The 16,724-nt window shown below is 49.6% G+C and overlaps 1 protein-coding gene across 3 annotated transcripts in view; it reads right to left on the bottom strand.

Annotated features, from left to right (window-relative positions):
- ARNT2 (aryl hydrocarbon receptor nuclear translocator 2) overlaps nt 1-15,158 on the bottom strand; it is a gene marked incomplete at both ends in the record, with an annotated part of 125,867 nt that extends 110,709 nt beyond the window's left edge. For all 3 annotated transcript variants that reach the window (XM_080692058.1, XM_080692059.1, XM_080692060.1), the window contains one exon: nt 15,128-15,158. In XM_080692058.1, the coding sequence (XP_080548184.1) occupies nt 15,128-15,158 (31 nt within the window). The remainder of the gene's footprint in view (nt 1-15,127) is intronic.
- Nucleotides 15,159-16,724: the final 1,566 nt, after the last annotated feature.

Below are 16,724 nucleotides of genomic sequence, written 5' to 3'. Positions count from 1 at the left end.
GAGTTGGTTAGGCAAATTACAAATCCATCCTCTGTTCGCTCTATTTTTTGTTGTTGTTTTTTTAGGGGATATAGCTCAAAGGTAGAATGTCCCTGGGTTCAACATAAAAAATAAATAAATAAAAATAATATCTCACTATGTGCCAGGCACTGCCTTACAAGCTTATGTGTTTATCCAGCTAATTCTCACAATTCCCAGTGTGTGAATTACTTGGGGGAAGAGGGGACTTGTTTTGTCTTTCTACTCTTATAAAGACATAGAAAGTGAGGCCCAGAAAGGTTAAAATACTTGCCCCGGCGTGGGGGTGGGGGGGTAGAAACATGATTCTATCCCAGGAGGGTCATGTTCTCACAGTCACATCTTTTATGGGATGGCTCTGGAATGGTCTAAGAAGCTCACATGTTATAAGCATGGTCCCCCAGGAAGCCAGGTTCAGAGTTAAGGCTTTTAGGCAGTGATTGGACCCTGAGTCCCTGATGGGTAGGTAGACAACTAAGAGGTGGGGCCTCTCTGGAGGAAGTAGGTCACTAGGGCTATTACCTGGAAGGGTTTATCTCCTCCTGACCTCTTCCTCCCCCTCTCTCTGCTTCCTGGCTGCTAGGAGCTGAGCGGCTCTCCTCGGCTGGATCCTTTCGCCATGATGTTCTGCCACCCCTCACCTCAGGCCCGGAGCAATGGGGTCGCCCAACTATGGAGTGGACTGAGACCTCTGGAACCAAGACCCAAAGTAAATGCTTCCTCTTCTAAGTCATTCTTGTCGGGGATTTTGGTCACAGGGACACAAAGCTGACCATGATCATTTCTGTTTATCTCCCTGGACACCGGAAAACTCTCTGAGAACCAAGACTCTGTCATCCAACTTCTTCTCTAAGGAATTTCCAGCACCCAGACATATCAGAGGTGCTTCTGTGACCGGCCCTTCAAGTTACGGGTGAGAAAAAGAAGACCCAAAGAGAAAAGAATAGGGGTGTCTAGGAACACATGGCCAGGTCTTTGCCTGTTCAGCCAACACCAGGACTAGGCCCAACAGCAGGCTCTTCCCACCTTCTCCCACTGCAAACGCCTAGCTAGCACTGCTAGGCCACCTCTCCTCCTATTCTACTCCCTTCTCTCCAGAACTACAGGGATCCAGCATAGCCATGAAATGACACCATGTCGAGGATCAGGCTCCACCACAATCTCCAATTTCTCAATTTCTCATCCGAGAAATGGGACTGTTGAGCCTGGCCCTCAGAGGGTACAGTGTGTCCCCGAAAGAGTCATCTGGCTGTGGACACAGTACTGCTTAGCCGCTCGGCCTCTATGGCCTGGAACCGTGTCCTTGGATCAGCAGCAGCTGCAGCAGCACTGGGAACTTGTTAGTGGAATGAGTCTCCCTCCAGTCGCCCAGCCCCACCTGAGCCCCGGCTCAGGAAGGGGCAGCCCAGTGTGTAACCCGTCTTCCTAGGGTTGCTGAGCAAGAGCCTATGCGACTGGGCAGTCCGGCGCCATCTGGTGGCAGATAGAGCTCACAGTCCCTGCTTCTGGAAAAGGATTTGTTTCCAAGGGGCAGCAGATTCAGTGTGGGGAGCCTGGGGGAGCAACAGATCCCAAGGGCACAGCTCCTCCTTTCTAACATGTGCTTCATAAGGGTGCCTGAGGTCTATGAAGGGTGACGCTTGACAAGTATTTGTTGAATTACGAATGAGAGTGAATGTTGCACAAATCCACTTGTCTTGTGCTCAGCCAGAGGACAGGAAGGCCTGGTGGACAGGAGGAGGCAGGTGGGGCACGGAGCGGCTGCAGAGGCACATTCTGGGCTTGCGGGAAACCCAGGGTTCAACAGAGCAGGCACTGGCAGAGGATCGCTGGTGGGCAGCAGAGCTGGCCTTTGTCTGTCCAGAACACAGGGCAGCAGGAGCCAGGGCAAAGGCCAGTCCTGCTAATGGGGTAGGGGTGAGAAGGTGTCCGCAGAGTCAGACAGAGGCCGGCCCCAAACAAGGAGGCAAGGAGGAAGCCCACCGGGGTGTGGTTGAGGAGCCCACGTGTGCCCGACAGCCCCAGCGTGGCACATCCCACTTCATACAGGCCTGTAGTTCTTGAATGCAGAAGCTGGGCTTGTGTCCATGCCACTGCGCCAATCTCACGGAGAAAGTGCGGCTCACATTGCCCTGCCTTGTGCCAGGTCCCATCCCAAGCAAGGAAGAAAAAGACATGTGACCCTCACCAGTGTCTTAGATTCACACAGCTGTGACAAAATGCCTCCAGGAATCAGCGTAAGGAGGGTTATGCTGGACGGTTTCAGTCCATAGCCAGGTGGCTCTGTTGTTTCCGGGCCTGTGGCAGTTACCTGGTAGAGCAAAGCTGGTGACCTCATGGCAGCCACGAAGAGAAGAGTCAGGAAAGACCAGGTCCACTACCCCCTGCAAGGGCACACCCCCATACCCAACCCCCCCCCCCGACCCAGGCCACACCTGTGAAGGTCCCACAGGACCAGGGCCTCAGCATAGGGCTCTGGGGACACTTCAGATAAAAACCACAGCATCGACCAAAGAGTCCTGTGACCACCCCCATTTTACATGTAAGGCCCCAGGGGCAGGAGAGGGCAGCCAGCCCACCCGCAGCTGGTCGCCAGCTCCACCCCGCCATGCAGTGTCTGGTGCTCCGCTGTGCCCTGAGCAAGAAGAGTAGGCTTGTGTGCTCCAGCATGGCGTCTCCTATTGCACAGGTGGGGGCAGAGGGCCCCACCAGCACCCTGGCTGATGCACAGCCGTGGGATCTGTGCACCCAGGAGTCCAGGTGTTCAGATACCTGCTCATACCACACACCACACTGGGCAGACCAAACATTTTAACCTGTCCGGTTCCTTTGAGTCTTTGATGAAAAAGAGAGGGAGTGGGGAAAAAGGAAATGAAGGAAGGAGAGAAAGAGAGGAAGAAGGAGAAGGAAAGGGAAAGAGTGAGGAGGAGTGAAAAAAGGTACCCAGGGAGGGAGGAAAGGAAGAGGAGGAGGAAGAAAGAAGGTGGAGGTTGGGGCAGGAGCATTCTCAGAATGGCAAGTTCAGCCACCTCGGCAGGTAAATCACAACCCAGAATTTGGTATCTAAGTCACTAAATCAGACAACAAAAAGTCCCCCCCCCTTTTTTTTTCAATGAAGCAGGGTAAAATGTGAACTTGTTTAAGAGAAACTTGAAGTAGTAAATTAACTTCCTAAAATAAATGCAAATGCACATCTCAACCTGGAAATGCACCAGCAACCAAGACCAAGACAAACCAGACTGTAATTACTGTCGAAATAAAGATCCAGTCATTAATTGCAGTGTGTTTCAGGCATTCCACGTGAGCAACTTACCTGAAAAGCTCTCAATTTGTATGCCAGGGAAGTTGGTAATTAAACACTTCAACTCCTTATTGACTTCATTTGAGATATGATAGTCTTTGCATAGTTAGCTTATAATTATTTGATTTTTTTTTTGTACCAGGGATAGAAGCCAGAGGCATCCTACCTCTGAGCTACACTCCCCAGCCTAATTATTTATTTATTTATTTATTTATTTATTTATTTATTTATTTTGTGGTACTGGGGTTCCTGGAAACCCTTCTACCTCCGGGCTTCACTCCCAGACCTATTTTTTTTTTAATATATTTTTATTTGGAAACAGGGTCTCTTAAGCCAGCGCAGCTGGCTCTGAACCTGCGATATCCTCCTGTCTCAGCCTCCCAAGCGCAGGGATTACAAGCATAAAGCCATCACACCTGGCTTTATTCTTTATTTTGAAACAGGGTCTCACTAAGTTAGAAAGTGCCTCACAAATTACCAAGGTTGGCTGCAAACCTGAGATCCTCCCATCTCAGCCTCCCAAGTACTAGGATTACAAGCGTGCGCCACCACGCCTGGCTTATAATTATTTAATTTGTCAAATAAAGTTGATATTTAGATAGGAAAGTGTTAACCCCATTGTCTTAAAAAAATCTCTGGGCCCTGTACTCCACAGAGTCATGAGACATGGTTTACAAGTGTCCGGATCTCAGGGATGGGGTTGGCCAGCAGGCAGGGAATAGCATCTCACACCCCAGATCACGGTCCTCACCAGGTCTGCGTAAGACCTTAACTTGACCAAGATGGGGACGGGAGTTCACACAATAGCTGTTAGAAGCAACCTTGTGCTGTACCTACACTTTTGTGATATCCTTGCTTTAAAAAAAAAAAATTAAGCTGGGTGTGGTGGTGCACATTTGTAATCCCAGCATTCGAGAGGCTGAGACCAGAGGATCGCAGATCGTGGACAGACTCAGCTACTTAGTGAGGCCTTTTGCAACTCAGTGAGATCCTGTTTCAAAAACAAAACAAAGACCAAAAAATAGGGCTGGGGATGTAGCTTGGAGATACAGTGCCCCGGGTTCAATCCCCTAGTACCGCAAAAAAAGATTAAAATTTGTAAAAAAAAAAAAAAAAAAAAAAAAGCACAACCCCATTTTAATTGTGAAGCAATAGTAGACAAAATCCGATTGAGGGGCCTTCTTCAAAGTAAGTTACTTAGCTGGATGGTTGGCACATGCCTATAATCCTAGTACTTGGAGAGGAGGCTGAGACGGAAGGATGTCAACCACCTCTGCAATTTAGGAAGACCTTTCCAACTTAGTTGTTTGAAACTTTGTTTTAAAAATAAAACAGGGCTGGGAATATAGCTCAGAGGCAGAATGCCCCTGGGTTCGGTCCTCAGAACCACAAACAAACAAAATTATACTTGGCAGAAAGATTAAGGTTATAAAAGATAAGAAGAGACAGAGAAAGCAGGTGTGGTGGTGCACACCTGTAATTCCACTGAGACAGGAAGAAGTCGGATGCAAGGCCAGCCTCAGCAATTTATCAAGACTCTCAGCAAGTTAGTGAGACCTGTTTCAAGATAAATAAAAAGGGCAGGGTGTGGAATTTGAAGGTAAAATGCTTCTGGCTTCAATCCCCAGTGACACTAAATAAATAAATGAGTAAATAAATAAATAAATAAATAAGGAATTACTACAGAATTAAAGGAGACATTGCATCTTCATGTGTCATATAAGCATGTATTAAATCCAGGACCAGTAAATACGTTTTTTACTATGAGGAACAACTGGTGAATTAGACAAGCTATCAAATTAATAACCGCTTCCTGATTCTGGCTACAAATTGTGAGAGAAAGCCCTTGTTCTTAGGAGACACAGTGAAGGATTCAGAGTTAGAAGGTGCATCGTGCCTGCCGGAAATACAAGCTGATCCAGCCGCCACCATAGTGAGAGCAGGGAACCCTTTGACCAACACACAGGGTGCTTAGTACCATTCCCACAACTGGGGTTATCTCAGCATGAAACAATTCCCCACAGGTCAGACATTGGGGGAGAAATCTCCTCTCATTGGTTTGGGGTCTGGAGGACCTAAAGTTCAATAGCACCATGTATGGGCCAGGCTTTGCTCAAGGTGGAGGAGGCTACCCCAGGGAAAAGCAACTCAGAGGTCTCTGGCAAATCCCCTCTCTAAACCGAGGTGGTTTACGGTCAACAGGTCCAAGCACTCGTGATCTCTCCCTAGCCCCACCCAAAGCCCCCAACCCTACATATTACACTTAGTGTTCCCTGCAGGGGAAATGGTACCCTGTGCACCTGGTGGCTGAATCAAAACTGGACCAGCCTCTAGGCCCCTCCCCTGAAACAGCCCCCACCAATCCACACCCGGACTGCCCAGAGGTGGCTAGCAGGCTCCCCTCCCTGACCTGCCTGCTGCTAGTAAGTGTTCTCTGGGCTGCCAGAGATCTTTTCAAAATGCACCTCTGGTCACAATACCCCCCTTCACCCCCACTCCAATGGTTTCCTGTTGCACATGGAAACAAAGCGTTCTTTCTCGCATAATACTTATTTTAATGATATCCTCATGCATGGGGTTATTTAATAGACAGCTGACTCTCCAACCACACAGTAGTGCTCTCTGAAAGCAGAGACCGTGCCTGGGTTTGCACACCACTGTGAGCGCAAGTTGGCATTCAATTAATATTTGTTTAATTAGGTGGATAGGCAATTAAAATAATTAATGTCTGGTTTGGGCCAGTGAATGGAGGCCGGTGCCATCCCCTGCCACAGGGGAGCCGAGTGGGGGAGGCGGAGGGGGAGAGGCTGGCAGCTGGAAATGGAGACTTGGCGCTCCGGATACAGAATGCAGATTAGGAAAGGCACAGGGAGGGGGCCCCGGAAGAGCTGCTTCTCCTAACCGCTCCCCAGCATTCCTTCTTCACCCTCAGGAAAGAACTGGAAAGGTCTACAGCGACTCCCCGTGTACCCAGGAGGTCTGTCATTAGCAGAAATGTGCACAAGCTGCCTGCCCTAGAGAGCTGCTGGACACACACCACCAGCATCTTGCCCTGCAGGAGCCCAGGGCCCTGCACCTTCAGGCAGAAAGAGCTCAGTGATGGGCAGGTTGGCCATGCTGAACTGGAGCTTTTGGGAGCGAAATGCTTTCACAAGGAGGGCACGGCTGCAATCCCTGATGACATCCATTCATTTTATTCTTTGGAGGGGGGGACTTGGAAGCCATCAGGCACATCAAATTGTGGCAAATGATTCCAGACTACGCCTCATTTCGAACTGCTGATGTAACAGAAACATGGCTGCTGTTCTAAAAATAAGAAGAAAAACTCCTAGCAGTTTTGTTTACTTCACATTGGAATTCACATCTATCACAGATTCCAGAAGCTTCTAGAAGGTGCCATCTTGCTTTTAAAGCACTCATGTTAGCCGGGTGGAGCATGCTTGTAATCCCAGCATTCGGGAAGCTGAGACAGGAGGATCACGGTTCACGGCCAGTCTCAGCTACTTAGTGAGGCCCTTTGCAACTCAGTGAGACCCTGTTTCAAAACAAAGAATAAAAAATAGGACTGGGGGGAAAGGGGGGTAGCTCCAAAGTAGAATGCCCTGGGTTCGATCCTCAGTCCGGAAAAAAAAGAGCAGTCATGTTTTGGGGTCCAGCTCCCTTATTCTTAGGGAGGGGGTAGGAAAGGTGTCCTGGAGATTCCTTTTCCAGTTACCACCAACCAGAGGCCAACAGAAAGTTCTTTTGCACAGACTAGAGCTTACTGACCTTAGCCCTAGGATGGTGTGGGCTGGAATATTCCCCATGGCACTGTTCTACCTGGAGCTGTACAACCAAGAACAACTCCCAACACCGAAAAGCCTCAACTGAGAAGCCCCACACAGACACACCTGTGACCTGAGTCCCTCAGCTGCCGGCTCCCAGCCTCAGTGACCCACTCAAGGTCAAAAGAGAATGTCACTTTGTCAAGCTGAGAATCTGTGAACACACACGCTGGGCGCAGCCTGACCTCAGGCTTTTTCCTGTGGCAGTCTTGAAGTCTGGAACCAGGCTGGCCTGCTGAGGTCTCCACAGGGCAGCCCTGGCCTTCCTTTCCTCCTCCGTCACTGGGACATAAGCAAGGCCCTCAGCTAATCTGTCTCTTGGAACCACCCAATGGGCCGGGTCTACCCAACAATTCAGTTTCAGTTCAAGCCAAGTCCCTGGTGCTCCCCACGCTGGACACAGCACACTGACCCCTCCCAGTTTCTTGTCCATCACCTGCACCTGGAAGGAGAAATGCCCAGATCTACCTGCTGCCCCCCCTCCACAGAAGAAAAATAGGGATCAGTAAGCCAAGTACAAGCACATCCATTCTGTTCTTAACACCTCTGGCATCTGTGCTGGGAACAGGCATAATCACCTCAACTACATCATAGCATAGAATGCAGACAGGAGGGACAAGAAATCCACAGGCCCCACGCCCTCCAAGCCCGGGGGACTGCTCAGCCAGGCTTCCTGCTGGAAATGTACAGCTGAGTCCAAGGAGGAGGTGTGGAGCACAGACCAGGTCAAAGGGTGTGGCAAGTCAGTGGTCCCAGCATTTGGGGGGCTGAGGCAGGAGGATCACCGCCGTGGACAGCCTCAGCTACTTAGGCACTTTGCAACTCAATGAGACCCTGTTTCAAAATAAAAAATAAAAAAGTAGGGCAGGGGTGTAGCTCAGAGGTCGAATGCCCCTGGGTTCTATCCCCAGATCGGCAATATATATATATATATATTATATATACACACACACACACATATGTATAAATGTATATGTGTGTGTGTGTATATATATATATCCAATAGCAGCTTTATTCATAACTGACAAAACTTAGAAGCAATCAAGACATCCATCCATCATGGTTCATCCGGACGATGGAATTGTATTCAGCACGAAAAAGAAAGAATAAACTGTCACACCATGAGGAAACTTAAAAGCACTGCTAAGTGAAAGAAACAAAGCAAAAAAGATGACCCGCTGCACGGCTCTGTGCAGGTCTGTTTTCTGTTGTTGCTATAACAAAATAAGTGAGGTCCGGTGCTGTATAAGGAAAAGAGACTTGTTTAGCTCACAGTGCTGGAAGGTACGAGGGCTCAGCACCAGCACCTGTCAGACTGTAGTGAAGGTTTCTGGGCAGATGGTGCCGCCATGGTGGGGCACATGAGGAAGAGAAAGAAGTCACATGGTGAGTCCGAGAACGAGAGTTAGCACAGGTGCCAGGCTCTCTGTCACAGCCCTCCCACGACCTCCACACAGCAACTGTGCTTCCAGCCATGATGCCGGGCGGGCAGCCTCAAACCACGTCCAAGCCACACAGCTTCCAACGTTATGGCATTCTGGCAAAGGCAAACGGGGTTTGGGGACAGAAAAAAGATAAGTGTCTGCCCAGGGCTGGGGGAGGGATGGAGAAGGAGGGCAGGGCCGACATTCTGAATACAGGATACCACAATGGTGGACTCGTGTCCCCACACACCTGTCCAAGCCTATAGATTGTACACCACCGAGAGTGGGCCTAAGGGCCACCGTGGACTTGGGGTGGCAGCCGTGTGCCAGTGCAGGTCACCTGTGGTAACAATGGACCCTCTGGTGGGGAGGTTGGTAATGGGGGAGGGCCCACATGTGTGGGTGCATATGGAAATTTCTGTATCATTCAATTTTGCTGTGAATATAAAACTACAAACTATTTTGTTTTTTTTGGTGGTACTGGGGTTCCTGGAAGCCCTTCTACCTCCGGGCTACACTCCCAGACACCTATTTTATACTTTTTTATTTGATAACAGGGTCTCTTAAGTCAGCGCGGCTGGCTTTGAACCTGCGTGATCCTCCTGTCTCCACCTCCCAAGCGCGGGGATTACAAGCATGTGCCACCACACCTGGCCAGTAAAACTACTTTTTGAAAAGGCCTTTTTAAGCCCGGCATGGTGGTGCATGCCTATAATCCCGGTACTTAGGAGGCTGAGACAGAAGGCTTACAGGTTCAAGGACAACCTCAACAATGTAGTGAGACTCTCAGCGACCTAATAAGACCCTCTTTCAAAACAAAAAATAAATAAATAAAAGGAGCTGGTGTGTAGCTTGGAGGCAGAGGCCCCTGGGCTTCAATTCCCAGTACCACAAGGTTGGTAGGGAGGGTTGGGGTGTAGCTCAGAGGTAGAATGCCCCTGAGTTCAATCACCAATACAAAAAAAAAAAAAAAAAATTCTTTTAAAAATTAAATGAAGCCGGGCGTGGTGGCACACGCTTGTAAACCACCACCACCACCACCACCCGCTTGGGAGGTGGAGACAGGAGGATTGCGCTGGTTCGAAGTCAGCCTTGCTGGCTTAAGAGACCCTGTTTCCAAATAAAAAATATATAAAAATAGGTCTGGGAGTGTAACCCGGAGGTAGAAGGGTTTTCAGGAACCCCAGTACCGCCAAAAATAAATAAATAAATAAATAAATAAATAAATAAATAAGCCAGGAATAGTGGTGCACCCTTATAATCCCAGTACTTGGGAGGCTGAGATAGGAGGATTGCAGGTTCTCAGCCAGCCTCAACTATTTAGTGAGGCCCTCTGCAACTTAGTAAGACCCTGTTTCAAATAAAAATAAAATAAAATAGAATAAAAAACAACAGGGCTGAGGGTGTATTTTGGAGGTAGAATGCACCTGGGTTCAATCCCCAGTACCACAAATAAAATAAAAATGAATAAACCTCTCTTTTTCAAATTCCTTCCTTCCTCCCTCTTTTTCTAATCATTTCTTTCTTTCCTTCTTTGGAAGCCAAAAGGCCACTAGTTCATCACTGGATCCCCTGAAACAGACTAAAGACTATTGAAAAGAGAAACATGTATGTATTTTAGATGCAGGTGGCCAGGCAGCCGAAGTGGCTTTTTCTTTAGACAAAGTATTTTACTGATTCCAAGAAGCACATTTTTAATGTCACTGAAATTATGGGAGTATTTTCCCCTATAATTGATAGCATGTCAGATTTGAATTGGCAGCAGCTCCTTCATTAGAAGTACCTATGATGATGCAATTTTTAATGAATGGGCTTGTAGGTTCGTTGAAAGACAGTATGTAGGAAAGTTGGGTGGAATTCTATTCTCATCTCATTCGGGTGTTTCGAACACACTTCCTCTCTCAAAGGCTCCAAATCCACCCCACAACCTTGGGTATCTCTCTGGGTCCCCAAGAGCACTAAGTCACTCAGTGGCACCCACCCCATAAATCTGTCCACCCCACCCAGACCACCACCTCAGAATGACTCTTCCCAAATCTCTATACTTCAAAACACCCTTGCAGAGGCTCATTGTTAGTAGCTGCTCCCTGCAAGGCCTCCTCCAGACCCCTGGTGTGAATGGTGTGACAGGTGCTCCTTCCTGCCATTCCGCCTTTCTCTTGTATCCAAAGTGTCTGCTTATGCCTCCCCTTTTAGACTCCAAACGCCCTGAGGCCAAGCCGCAAGCACTCTTCCTCATCTTCTGTGACTTGGTACCTGCGAGTGCCTGGCACATCAGAGATAGTTGATATGTTGTTGAACCATTTCAAACATCTGTCCATCTAAAGCAATCTGCCCAGAGAATCTTCCTGTACTACAAAATCAGGCCCAAATGATAACGCAAAAGGCCAGAAACCTGGGTGGGGGGATACAATAACTGATTCTAGGGAAAAAAGTGGAATTCTAAATCTCTTAAAAGATACCTTTAAGTCAGGCATGGTGGCACACGCCTGTAATCCCAGTACTCAGGAGACTAAGACAGGAGGATTACAGGTTGGAGACCAGTCTCAGCAAATTAGTGAGGTCCTGTTTCAAAATAAAAAATAAAAAGGGATAAGCCGGGCATGGTTGTGCATGCTTGTAATCCCAGCATTTTTTTAATTTTTTTTATTGGTGCATTATATTCCTACAACTTATTGGGGTTAATCCCAGCATTTTGAACACTGAGACAGAAGGATCGCAGTTTGCAGACAGCCTCAGCTATTTAGTGAGGTCCTTTGCAACTCAGTGAGACCCTGTTTCAAAATAAAGAATGAAAAATAAGGTTGAGGGTGTAGCTCAGAGGTAGAATGCACCTGGATTCCACTCCCAGTACCACAAAAAAATAAAAAGGGCTGGGGTGTACACATGCTTGTAATCCTAGTACTTGGGAGGCAGAGACAGGAGGATTGAGGGTTCTCAGCCAGCCTCAGCTACTAAGTGAGGCCCTCTGCAATTTAGTGAAACCCTGTTTCAAAATAAAGAATAAAAAATAGGGCTGGGGGTGTAGCTGGGAAGTAAAATGCCCCTGGGTTCCATCCTTAGTACCAAAAAATTAAAAAATTAAAAATTAAAAAATAGGGTTTTGCTGTAGCTCAAAGATAGAATGCCCCTGGGTTCAATTCTCAGTACCAATACACACACACACACACACACACACACACACACACACACACACAAACCCAACCTTAGAATTCCTTTAAAATATATGTCTAATAATTATTCTGCAAATACTAATTCCAGAGAATATCTAGATAATGTATAACTCCTAATGACTATTGGTCTGGGTTTGTGCCTGACTCCCTCGTGCTTATGTTACAAAAGATTAAAAGGGTTTGGTGCCAACTGGGAAAACAGTCTCCTTCTTAATTGTGTCATGCCAGCTGCAGATACCCTCTCATGCATGTAACTAGTTCAAACTTTCGCTATTTCCTTAAAATCAGAAATGCTAAGCCAGGTGTGGTGGCGCATGCTTGTAATCCAGGATTTAGGAGTCTGAGACAGGAGAATCACAGTTTGAGGACAGCCTCAGCTACTACTTAGGCCCTTTGCAACTCAGCAAGACCCTGTTTCAAAATAAAAATTAAAAAATAGGACCAGAGATGGTGTAGTTCGGAAGTAGAATGTCCTTGGGTTCAATTCCCAATACCGCAAAAAAGAAAAAGAAATGCTTATGCACCATCCTAAAAGGCAACAAAACACATAACACATGTATACACACACAGAAACACCCACATATATAAAGGATATATGTCATCCCTGGCTAAAGAGAGCAGAGAAAATCAGCCATCACAACAGCATTGGTGACCAATGTAAGGACTGGAAACGACCCACAGGTAGGCACAGGGAATACACCCAAGACTGCAGTGGCCGGCACCACGAGAACACCTGAGAGCCAACCCCTTTTTTTCCAGAGATCTCTCTCCCCCTAGAGTAACTGGTAGAATTCCAACCCAAATCCCAATTAGGAGATCCAGAAGGAGCAAGTTAAGGGTTTGGACCTGGCACATTTCAAACAAGTAACATGAGAGGTTGAAGACCCCCCCCCCACACACACACACTTCAGCTGACAACACCAAGGCCCGAGTGGCTGCCCCCGGCTGTCACTCATCACAGCAGAATTGCAAATGGTTGTGCTGGTGTTCATGGGTCAGCTGGAAAGCAAGGAACAAGTAGGTGTGCGGGGGGTGGGGGGGGTGGCTTCATACCCTGAGCAGAAACTATCAGCAGAAATAAATCCTAGGGCCTCCCAGTTACCAAGCTCTTACCCTGGGTTATCAAGCTCTTGCCCTGTGCAAAGCACATCCGCAGGGGGGAGGGGGAGGAGGTTTAAAGAGATGCCTTGTGATTTTTGCCCATGAGAGTACAACTAGCCCAGGTGCCATGCCTTTTTTTTTTTTTTCTTTTTTGTAAACAGCCCACAGGATCTGCAATCTCTCTTTGGCTCAAAACTTTTGCCAAATCCTTTGAGCCTCAGCCTTTTCCCCCACAGAAGAAACTGGAGACTCATATGGGGGCAAGAAGAATACACCCCCACAGATCTCTGCTACTGCAGAACCTATAAAAAAAAAATGCTGGGTAACAGACAAGGTGGCCTGCTCAAGATCTCAGCTATCACTGTCAACAGAAAAGACCAGGACAGGACTGCTATGGGGCTAGGCAGGTGTTGACAACAACCTGAAGCTGTGCTATCCAAGCCCCTGGAGCTCAGGGCACCGTGTGCTCAGCTCCACACCAGCAGTGCCCACCCGATTCCTGGCTGCTCAAGGGAGCATAAGGGACTGCATTTAGTGGTGAGATAATGGTACGGTATATGAGTCATGCAAATCACCTGAGATTTCATTCCTTTTCCCAATATAAGCATATATTGGACTAAGCTATCTCCATTTAACTCCCCCTACGTTTTCTCATTTCATTACACTTGAATGTATCAATTTTCTACCGAACTCTAAATAGCTGAACAGGTTGCAACTGCTTCAATGGCCAGCAACCTGATACCACCGTGTTTTGGAGCCAGTCCAGTTCTGACCCTACGCTCTAAATGTAAGACTCCTCGTCCATTCTTTTAGGACTCCCCGTTGCTGTTAATGGGTTCCTTCCTTGGAATTGCACCAGCTCTTCACCTCGGGGTCCCCGTGGGCTCTTTCTTTACCCCCATCCCAAATCTAGCCAGTGCCAAATCTGAGCCTCTGTTTTCCAAGGGTGCCTCCTGCCCCTCCTGCTGCAGAGGCGGCTGGCCTCCCCAGCACCCTGCCTTCCCCATTAGCTAGACATGGCTGACAAATTAACCTTCAGAAAACAGTGATCATGTGACATCAGGCTCTCTCTAATGTAGGGAGAGAACGTCCATCGTCCTGAGCTTGTCCTTCCAGGCCGCCTGAAGCCTGGCCACGTCCACACCACTAGTGTTAGTAGGACCCTCTGTTCCTTCTCACATCTGGGGTGCACCAGCCACTCCTGACTTCCGCTCCTGCTTAGACAGAGGCCGAGGTGACTTCGGCTGCAGTTCCCCTCCACCCCTGGCTCTATTATCCAAATCTTCTGCAAGGCCCCAGGGCCTTCCACAACTACAGTGGATGAAGGGCTCCTTCCTCCTAACCCTGATGACCTTGCTGGGAAGCAAAGAACCCAACCCACTGGCCTCAAGGCCACACACACACACACACACACACACACACACACACACTCACTCTCTCTTTCTCTCTCTCTCTCTCTCTCTCTCTCTCTCTCTCTTGTACTTTCCTAAGCTAACCTGTGTGATTGCCCCTGGTCATCCCTCCTGGGGCCCTGAGACCTGTGGCCACAGCATCCCTCAGACAGAACCCAAAGCCCCAGCAGGCCAAGGAACCCTTTCTCAGATGCCCTCTGCCAGTGCTACTCAAAAGACAGAGAACTTTTCCAGCTAAAATAGAATGTTTCTGTTGCAATTCCCAAACAGGTAATATTCCTGCTTGATCATGAATTCATTTCTTAAAACCGCGGGAATGAGCACCCTTGTCCAGGCTGCACCCTGCTCCGGGACAGGTCAGCTCTGGAAGTCAGACAACCACTTGCACAGGGCCAGGGCCAAGGTAGCTCCACACCACGTGAATACAGGTTGGGTTTTCTGTGCCCATAAACGATTCAGATACACGGGCGGCGGCCAAATGCACACGGCGAGGGTGGGGGGAAGGACCCGGCTGGGTGGCGGGCTGGAAAGGGGAGAGTCCCAGCAGCTGTACCCTGTTGAATCCCTGGTTCAAACTTCCCCCTCCGTCAGCGCGGTGCCCTACACCAGCCAAGACCCGCGGCCCCGCGATGCCTCAGGAGCCAGGCCAGAAGAGAAAAGCGAGTGGACGGGGAGGCAAAGGTGGCCGTTTGGAAACTGCTGGAGCTCCCGGGCCGGCCTCTGGCTCCGGAGCCTGCGTCATGCCACCCGCGGCACTGGCGGCGGCGCGCAGGAGGAGGATGCCGCGGCTGGCGCTGGTGCTGATGCTGAGCCCGCCGCGCCGAGTGACAGCCGCCCCCACCCACCCGGCGCGCTCGGGCCTGGGGCTACTCACCCGGAGGGTTGACGGCCGCCGGGGTTGCCATCTTGCGCGGAGGGAGCTGCGCACCCGGCGCGGCCAGGACCGAGCGGGCCGGCGCCGCGGCTACACAAAGGACGCTCCCGCCGCCGCGGCCGCCGCCCCCGCCTCTCTCCGCCTCCCGCCGCCGCCGCCGCCTCCCGGCTCAGCCTTTGTGGCGCGGCGGGGGCGCCCGGCCCGCTCCCCGGCCGAGCGTAGCACCGCGAGACTTGGGGCTGCGGGCCGGGGGGACCCCCCAGGTTGGAGCCGCTGTCCAGCGGGGGCCCGTGTAGTGCTCAGGCTTTGGGAGAGCGCCCGGTCTGGCTACCCCAAGCCCACCTCCCGGGCGTCCGAGTCCATCACTCCATCACTGCGGGGCGCTGGCGGCGCAGGCGAGAGCGCAGCCCATTTAAATTCAGAGGGAAGCCGGTCCTTAGAGAAGGCCGCAGGAAACAAAGGCGCCCCAGTGCTGCCCACTTAGCATGCCAGAGCCGAGTGCTCAGCCCCCAGAGCTGGAGGCTGGTTGCTGAGCAGAGGCGCCCAGAGATTCCCCAGGCCTGGATATCTCCAAGGCCACACAGCTAGCTGCAAGGGGCATTAGGCAAGCACCCAGTCGCAAGCCATGGCGCCGGAAATTGAGAATGGGTTGGCCGGCTTTCCTTCTTGCATAGTGACTGTCTTTGTTTATTACCGGAGGTCATTGCAAGAGCCTTATTTACACTGCAAATTGAGATTTATTGTGTGTGTGTGTGTGTGTGTGTGTGTGTGTGTGTGAAAGGGGGTACTGCGGATTCTAACTCCAAGTTGTACCAACAACAACCCCCCCCCCCCGTTTTTTATTTTTGTTTTGAAACAGAGTCTCTCTTGGTTCCTGAATTTCACTATATTGCTGAGGTTGTCCTCGAACCTGTGATCCTCCTGTATCAGCTTCCCAGGTACTGGGATACAGGCTTGCACCACCTGTCTCAGCTGCAAATTGAGATTTTGGGGATGTTATTGTTGTTGTTTTAGGTACCAGGGATGGAACCCAGGGGCATTCTACCTCCGAGCTACAGCCCCAGCCCTATTTTTTAGTCTTTTTTATTTTTGAAACAGGGTCTCACTGAGTTGTAAAGGGCCTCGTTAAGTGCTGAGGCTGTCTGTGAACCGCAATCCTCTAGTCTCTGCCTCCCAAATGCTGGGATTACAAGCGTGCTACCGCACCTGGCAAATTGAGAATTTTTAAAAATGTTTTAATGAGTCTGGGCGTGGTGGCACACACTTGCAATCCCAGCATTTGGGAGGCTGAGACAGGAGGATCGCAGTTCCAGGAAAACCTCAGCTACTTAGTGAGGCCCTTTGTAATTCAATGAGACCCTGTTTCAAAATAAAGAATAAAATATAGGGCTGGGGGTTTAGCTCAGAGGTAGAATGCCCTGGGTTCCATCCCCAGTACCTCCCCACACACACACAGTTTTAAATGAAGTTCAGGTGCAGAGAACTTAGAGGGGTTGTTTTTCCACCACTCACTGGGATCCCTGTGAGAGAGTGTGGCTTCTCAAAAGACAACGCCATAATAGATGTCTTATCAAAGTGAGAGGGAAGAACGGGGCAG

Source organism: Muscardinus avellanarius, assembly GCF_963383645.1.
Source record: "Muscardinus avellanarius genome assembly, chromosome: 3".
In the NCBI taxonomy this organism is placed as follows: Eukaryota; Metazoa; Chordata; class Mammalia; order Rodentia; family Gliridae; genus Muscardinus; species Muscardinus avellanarius.
Note: the sequence above shows the minus strand (reverse complement) of the source record. Positions and strands in the feature narration are given on the sequence as shown.